The 8,066-nt window shown below is 42.5% G+C and overlaps 1 protein-coding gene across 1 annotated transcript; it reads right to left on the reverse strand.

Annotated features, from left to right (window-relative positions):
- Window positions 1-2,830: 2,830 nt before the first annotated feature.
- Sap30 (sin3 associated polypeptide) lies at window positions 2,831-7,989 on the reverse strand. The gene is made up of 4 exons (NM_021788.2): window positions 7,381-7,989; window positions 5,639-5,764; window positions 5,171-5,269; window positions 2,831-3,179 (listed from the first exon to the last, which is right to left on the reverse strand). Exons 1-4 carry the CDS (start codon window positions 7,693-7,695, stop codon window positions 3,057-3,059), a joined length of 663 nt encoding a protein of 220 aa, NP_068560.1. The 5' UTR covers window positions 7,696-7,989; the 3' UTR covers window positions 2,831-3,056.
- Between the last annotated feature and the right edge of the window lie 77 nt (window positions 7,990-8,066).

The following is an 8,066-nucleotide window of genomic DNA, read 5'->3' on the forward strand; positions in this document are numbered from 1 at the left end:
GAATCTATTTCCTTTTCAGAAAGGCAAGTTTCTTCATGATAGGAAGGAATCTCTCCATTTCACAAGGCTCATGTGCATCCAGCACTTTCTGGCGCTTTGTCTGTGACTTCCTGCGCCTTTTTTGCTCTTGGCCCCATGTTGCAGAGTTCAACGGTGACCGCCCTCCTTGAAGAGCTCATCTCTTCCTGAAAGGATTCTTTTCCTTGCAGTGCTGAGGGTTCCTTCAGGGTGTGCTGTGTTAGAACGAAAACAACTGATCCGCCGGGCAAATCCCAGCACTCGGGAAGCAGAGGCAGGTGGATTTCTGAGTTCGAGGCCAGCCTGGTCTACAGAGTGAGTTACAGGACAGCCAGGGCTACACAGAGAAAACATGTCTCAAAAAACCAAAAAAAAAAAAAAAAAAAAAAAACCCAACTGATCCTAACTGGAGAGTAAACAGCAACACAGACAACCAACTCAGAAGGAAGGGCATTGTCACAACTGTTCCTGGTTGTCGATTTGACTACATCTGGAATAAACTACAGTCCAGAACTGGAGGGCTTACCTGTGATCCAGATCTTGAGGCTAGAAGTCAAGTTTCTGACCTGGATCTTGATGTAGAGACCTCAGGTAGTGGCCATGAAAATCTTAGACCCCAAGGTAGTACACACCTTTAAGTCCAGACTGAGGCAAGCAGATCTCTGAGCTTAAGGTCAGCCTGTGACAAAGCAAATTTTAGATCCAGATGTGGTGGCATATACCTTTAATCTGGGCCATACATAAGGACATTGCAAGGAGGAAGATTTGCTCTTCTTTGCCGTCTGCATTTACTTGCCAGCACATCTGTTGGAACCGGCGTCTACAGAAGACCAGCTGAAACAACTAGCCCAGTGGGACTAAGCAACTACTAAATTCTTGAACTTCCCACCCACAGCTGCCCATTGTTGGGTTAGTTGGACTACAAATTTCCTTAATATATACAAAGACATTCCATCAGTTCTGTGACTCTGGAGAACCCTAAGACAGGCACAGAGCAGCACTCACGGGTCACTGTTTTTCTTGTTTCTTTGTTTTGGTTTGGTTTGGTTTTTCAAGACAGGATTTACTCCTCCTCCATTTCCTTCAGAAAAGGGCAGGCCTTCCAGGGATATCAACTGAATGCAGCATAAGATGTAAAAAGACTAGGCACAAACCCTTCTATCAGGACTGCTAAGGCAGCCCACGAGGAGGAAAAGGATCGAAAGAGCAGGGTCCCACTACTATATAGCTCTGGCTGTCCTAGAATTCACTACCTCATCTAGGCTGCCTCCGCCTCCCAAGGGCTGAGATGAAAGGTGTGTGTCACCACACCTGACCTGTACTTTCCTAATTAAAGCCATGCTACTGGATATGAAGTGGGCATGTGTTGTTTTGACACAGCAAAGAAAAATAGAAAACAAAACATCTTGTCCCAGAGGTTTCTGCGACACTGCAATAAGCCTTCCACGATGCCTAGAATCAAGGCTTCCACTTCACCAATGTTCTAATGACATTATAAGTGGTGCTAAGAACCAAACACCAGCTGCTTTATTTTCTGGTCAAGAATATAACCAGAACCTTAGTAGACTCCCCTCCTTAACGAAGCAGTACTGCAGCTGTGTTCCTCTGCTGGAGTCCTTTGGCAGCGGCTAGAGGTAATCTTCAGCATTACATCTCAGAGCTACTGGCACTTACAGATCAATGTCATGAGTGCCGCTGTTCACCTTGCTACAACACAGGACAGCTTCCTACAGCCAAGACGTCACGGGTTCAAACCTTCACCTTGAAGAAGTCTGAGCTACATTGCTGTCTTACCCATTTCCAGCCTGAAGTTTGCAAAGCATCCTTAGGACATTTTCCTGGAGCTGCTTTCATTTTTGACGTGACAAGCTAAGACCCTGATGTGTGATGCTAAGCTGTTAGCAAAGCAATATAATTCCAAGAGAAAAAGACACTACAAATAAAGCACTGATGGAATGAAGCCCAGGTAAATATAAAGCAATACCAACCCTTAAACAATGAGTTCATTATACACCCTGACTTCTCCAACCTCAGACAAGTTATGGTTTCATTTTGAGACAAGGTTTGCTATGTAGCGTGGTTGGCCCCTAACTTGTGCTCCCCCTGCCTCAGCCTCCAGGATGCTGGGATTATAAACAATCACAACACACCAGTTTTATTACCATCGGTTTGGATGTGCGAAGCCAACAGCAGAGTGTGAGTTCATTTCTATGTTTATATCACATCAGTCTGAAGAAGTAATTAACTCCAGTCCTCATGGCCACTTTCAGCAAGCACCATGCTTGACTTTGCTAGGAAGTTGGGGTGTATGTGTTTGGAAAAAGAAGGGCACAAAACCAATTCTTTGTTTCTGCATAGGTCTCCAAGGAAGAATACCAATACATAAGGGGAAATTTAAAAGTGGTTGAAAAAAATCAATGGAAGTCTAATTTTCAAATTTGCTAACATACATCACAAAGCACTTTACAAATAATGCTAGCCTGGTGGCGGTGGTGCATGCCTCTAACCCCAGCATTCAGGAGGCAGAGGCAGGAGGATCTCTGAGTGTGAGGCCAATCTGGTGTGCAGAGTGAATTCCAGGGCATCCAGGGTTACACGGAGAAACAAAACAAAACAAAAACAAGAATGCTTAATTGCAAATCAAATCCACCTAGGGAAGGTGAGGGGGTCATGTCTGTCATTCCTGCTTTACCTTTAATTACTTGGAATTTGTAAGAAAAGCTTACAAAATGACCTTTATCTGAAATCTTAATACCAGTCCCAAAAAGTTTAACACAAAAACAAAGTTTCATAAAATAAACAGGCTGAAGCAGCTATAATAGTAATAACCTTTATTTAAAATATGTGTAATCTAGGAAGCTCAGTTTATGAGTTTCCAACTAATTATTAGAATCAAAAATGACAACAACATTAAAAAAAAAAAAAAAGTCAAAGTAAATCCTCGGTAGAAAAAATACACAAGAACATTTCTACATCTGAAAACCAGTAAACATTCTTTCCAGGCAGACATCTATGGGCTAGTGTGAACAGCATCTCTCCTAGTGAACACCACTGTCGGCCTTGAGATCCGATTTGTTCTTGTCGTTCCTCACTGAGTAGATGAAACATGTTAAGGTGTCTTTTTCGTTCACTGGAATAGACTTAAAGTGGCAACCAACTATCTACAAATTAAAAAAAATGGACAAATTAAAGGTTAGATGTAGCAGATGCTGTGAGCTGAGTAAGATACAACTTTGCCAAAGTGCTGTGTGACCACAAGATACTTTTAAAGATTAATCTGTCTTAACAAAATATTAACAAGCTCCAAAGCACATAAAAACAAGATATTATAAACAAAAGACAGCCTGACTTCAAAGGATCCGTTAGTCTCCACAATTAATACACTCTTTGAGTATTTTACCCCCTTTGGTCTACTTAATTAATGTGCACTTGTTATAAGTATTTTCCTTTTAAACTTTAGTTTGCAAACTACATATTCTTAAACATTAAATATTAATGAAATAAAACAAAAAAACTAATGTCCATCATATGAGGGAGGGCTTAGACTGTATTCATAGAAAAAGAGTAATATAAGGAAAAAAAATTCTTGGTAACAAACTGTACCATAAATACCATTGGTACAACTGATATTAACTCTTAAGTTTCTTGTAAATTTTTTATGAATAAAATTTAAGAATGGAAACCTCAAGGAGCTAGAAGGATGTTGGACTGTTTTCCTGTCTTTTACTGCACAGTTCTAACATGTACATCAGAATAAACAGATAAGAAACTGAGCTGCTAATACTACGCATGCTCAGACTCAAGACTGCCTTTTTCTAGAATCCACTGAACTACAACTGGTTTATAAGACCTGATTTTAAGAGCTTGAGATTTAGCCGGGCAGTGGTGTCGCACACTTTTAATCCCAGCACTTGGGAGGCAGAGGCAGGTGGGTTTCTGAGTTAGAGGCCAGCCTGGTCTACAAAGTGAGTTCCAGGACAGTCAGGGCTAAACAGAAAAAGCCTGTCTTGGAAAACAAAACAAAATAAAACAAAACAAAAAAAGAGCTTGAGATTTGAGTTCTATATTTAAATACAACTTTGTATCAATTCTTGGCTATTTGTTATAGAATAGGGATAATTACACTAGTGTCTATTATATTTTCATTATAGTAGGGAATGTCTATATATATGTACTGTGCAGCAGAAAAAGGATGATAGCTTTGAAATAAATTTAAAGAAAAATAGTTTTGTTGCCTAGGCAAGAAATATAGAAGAAAATTTGGCTAGTTAGCATACTGAATTTTAATGTTATAGAGCTTTCTAAAAAAATTCTAACTCATATTTATCATTTATTTATACACATTGGAAATGTAGGCTAACTACTAATGTCATGCTGAAGAATATAAGAACACTCACATAAATATATATGTGTTGATGCATACATACATATTTTGATCTGTCTACTCAGTGGAAATGTTTGCTTTAGATATAAAGTATAATTATTTAAATCTGTATTTTAAAAGTTCACAGATTTTTGTGGCTTTATTACTTCAACACACACACAAAACTAGCTTCCAAAACATACCAAAGGAACTGAAGTCCCATACCAAGCAAACTTTAACTTTAACATAAAGCCTTATTTTTGTTCTTTCTCTTGATGTAAAGAAAGTATCCTTTACTTAAAAACAACTACTAACAAAGGCAAGTGTATCTCAAAGTAAAATTAGAAAGCAAGGGAAATCCTGTTTCAGGGCTCACCTGCAGAAACTTTGAAAATTACATTCTAACAAATACTTGTAAGCTTATTTATTTTCCATCCCTCAATGGAAATATTCCATTTATATTCCAATCCACATGTATAGTCCATCCCTTTAAAACAAGATTCTAGAACAATGATTAAAAAATTCTCATTGCTTACTCTGAAAAATCAACATTAAAAGACACTGTATATACTCTGAATGTAATCCACTGAGCACTCACTGGAGAGCTTTCCTAGGTGGCAGATAGATGTTTCTAAACAACTACATTCCACAATACACCTATTAACTTTTACTTTACTACATGCAATATACTATTTAATATACTACATTCATCTATTTCATCATCACTTAATGATACCTTGTTGGTGTGAACAGGATTGTTTAAACAGTATAAAGCTTATTTATATATACCTCAACAAGTTGTGCTTTATTTAGACCTGGTCTGGTTGGAAGCTTGAAGTGTCTTTTGTATCTTCTAAGTGTATTTACTTGTAATTGGTACAAATCAACCTAGAAAAAAAAAATAGATGAGTTAGTTCACTCTGTTGAAAAGATATCATTGATCTGTATTATGACACTTCACACAATGACTTCATTTACACACTCAGACCTGTACTTTATTAAACAGTTCCATCTTTGGGGGATACATATTGTAAACTTCCGGAGAAACAAAAGAGGAAGTTGTATGTCAAGAGCTGTAAGAATGTCGTCTGAGATTTAATATTAGTATAAATACATCTTCACTGACTGTATATAACTTTTGAGATTTTTCAGATGCTTTAAACAGTTAAAGAAGAGCTCAAATATTTACAGAATGGTGTTGGGATTGCCAGCATGCTTATGATTTACATATAACATGGGGAAAAGCCTGCCATCTACCTCTGGAGTGTCGATGTCCTGAACAGGCGAGTCTCCCCCATCATCATCGCTTCCTTTCCTCTTCCTTCTGTTCCGAACGCTCTGAATTAAGTTCTTATGATAGTCACAAATGTAAAGATGCCTTGCCTGTAAAGGAAAAATTTTCAAAGACTGTGAGTCCAGAAAAACTGCAGCTAAGTATTAGTAAAATGCATAGGCCCAGGTGGCTGACTAAAAATCATCTTAACAGGCCACTGTTCAGAAGATGCAATGTTTCTTTCCACTATTAAAATGTTGTAACATTAGCAATCTGGCGATACTGTTAAGGAAATGGGGGAGGGGAGGAATTGGAAGCGGTGGGCGGGCGGGTAGTATCTTGGAGAAGGCAGGCAGGCAGGAAAGGAAGAAAAATTCCAATTCTCTGGGTCTTGTCATCAAATTGCAGGGAAGGTGACCTAAATAAGTTAGCTCCTGCTGATTTTAACTTAAAAGGGAGAGGTGGCATTGCCCACAAATTTGTCCTTGTATTTTCTCTAGCTTGAGAGCAGCATTATATTACTCGTAGGTACATGCTTTCTGATTGATCTGTTAGATAGTGAAATTCTACAGGTACAAAGTATGCATTTCTTTACAAATGCAACATTGAATTCATATCCTATGTTTAAATTTGAACCCTAAGGTTTCTTTTTAAGGATTAAGCGAATATATTTCTCTGTATTTTGTGTTTTCAATTAAAGCAAATTATTCATGTTCTCTTGCAAAGTTTCTCATGGACCCTACTGAGAAACCTGCCTAAACAGAATCACAAATAAACTTTTCAAAAAAATTAATTACTCGGGGATTTGAGAGCTGTATATACAGTGGACTAGGAAATACTGAGCTGATTGACACTCTCCCCCCCCCCCCTTTTAAGGCTACAATTAAAGGCCGAATGAACAGGCTTTTAAATTGACTTCTAAGCTAAGGGTAAGTTAAAAATATACAGGATGTCTGGAGGTTCTGTATCTTGTTCTTCCTTTGCCATCAGTCAGAGCTCTGAAAAGTAGCAATGGAATTCTCTGAAACCTCATAGCTGGCCAAAACAGCAGACGTGCATAAAGACAGAAAAAGAAATCCCGATGGCTGCCGAGAGGGCTGTAAAACCGCAGAGGCTTATTTGCAGCCTTGGTTCGGAGCAGCTGCCCGAAGAGCTGACACCGCAAACAACGTTTACAATCATCTATCTCCCTGTAAGGCAACTGGTGAGCTCAGCTTGCTTGTCTGTGTTCAAGAGAAAGAGAACAACGAGGAGGAAAGAAAAAAAGAAAAGACAAAAAGGAAAAAAAGAGAGAGAGAGAGAATTGTGGGGTCCAGCCAGACTCTACTTTCCCTAGAGGAGCGAAGCTGCTCCCTAGGGCAGACACCGGCTCTGGCAGCAAAACAAAGGCGCCTCCATTCCAGAAGGGACTGCCCGGCTGCGAGAAAACTACTCCGGGCCCTCGGTGCTGCGGTCCCCTTTGTTTCGTTTCCAGATCGCAGCAAAGGAGGAAGAGGGAAGCCTGGCGTGGGAGACACGCGAGGCAGCGGGAGTCCGGGCGAGGGGCGGAGGAGCCCCGCACCACTGCGCGAGCGCGCGCTGGGGAAGGTGGCCGGAGTTGCAGGGACTTTGTTTCAATCAGAGAACCACTAATCCCACCTGCAACCCAATCCCCGAGACTCGTGAACCCCGCCAACCATCCGGCGAGGCACGCAGGATAGGGCAGGGCGGTCCCTGGGCCACTTACACTCTTATCCAGCTCGATCTTCACCTTCTTCTGAGAGATGCTCTTCTGGATCCTTTTGCTGAAGCTGGCGTTGCCTGCCGCGCGCCCGCACCGCTCACCGTCCTCCCGCAAACAACAGAGTTGCCCAGGGCCGGGACCGGCCGCTCCAGGTGGCCCAGAAGCTGACACTGCACCGGCACCGGGTACCTCTGCCCCACCGCCGGCTGCGTTCCCATTCCCCGCCGAGGCGGCGGCAGCCGCAGCAGCGACCACCGCGGCCACGGCGGCGGCCGCGTCCCCGCCTCGGCTCATCTCCTCCGGAGTGAAGCCGTTCATGTCTGCCAGTTCGGGGGCGCCGGCGCCGCTACAGAGCCCCGCTCGCCGCGCCGCTCCGCCTCCTTCCCCTGGGCGGCCGTTCACTCCGCACCCCAAGTCTGGTGGCGGCACGGTCCGACGCCCAGAGTCCAGGGCCGGCCGGTCTGTCGGTGCTGGAATAGCTACCAGGTCCTGTGACTGTGATCAGGAGTGAAGTGGCGCCTAGAAAGGAGACCCCACTCACTGTCACATGGAGACTTCAGCAGTTGGACCGCAGCTCCTCCGCCTCCTTCTCAACCCCAGAACCTGCGCGAGGGAGACGCCCCTCCTCTGGCCCCGCCCCACACCTGCCGCGCGGCCCCACGGGAATGGTAGTTCTTGATCGAGGAGCT

Source organism: Mus musculus, chromosome 8, assembly GCF_000001635.26.
Source record: "Mus musculus strain C57BL/6J chromosome 8, GRCm38.p6 C57BL/6J".
Taxonomy (NCBI): domain Eukaryota; kingdom Metazoa; phylum Chordata; class Mammalia; order Rodentia; family Muridae; genus Mus; species Mus musculus.

Excerpts from the sequence above, each read along its gene's own strand:
- Sap30 (NM_021788.2), bottom strand. The coding sequence starts at position 7,695 with ATGAACGGCTTCACTCCGGAGGAGATGAGCCGAGGCGGGGACGCGGCC. Across the intron at positions 5,270-5,638 it reads AGGACATCGACACTCCAGAG|GTTGATTTGTACCAATTACA; the intron begins GTAGATGGCAGG and ends TTTTTTTTCTAG. Across the intron at positions 3,180-5,170 it reads ATAAAGCACAACTTGTTGAG|ATAGTTGGTTGCCACTTTAA; the intron begins GTATATATAAAT and ends TTTAATTTGTAG.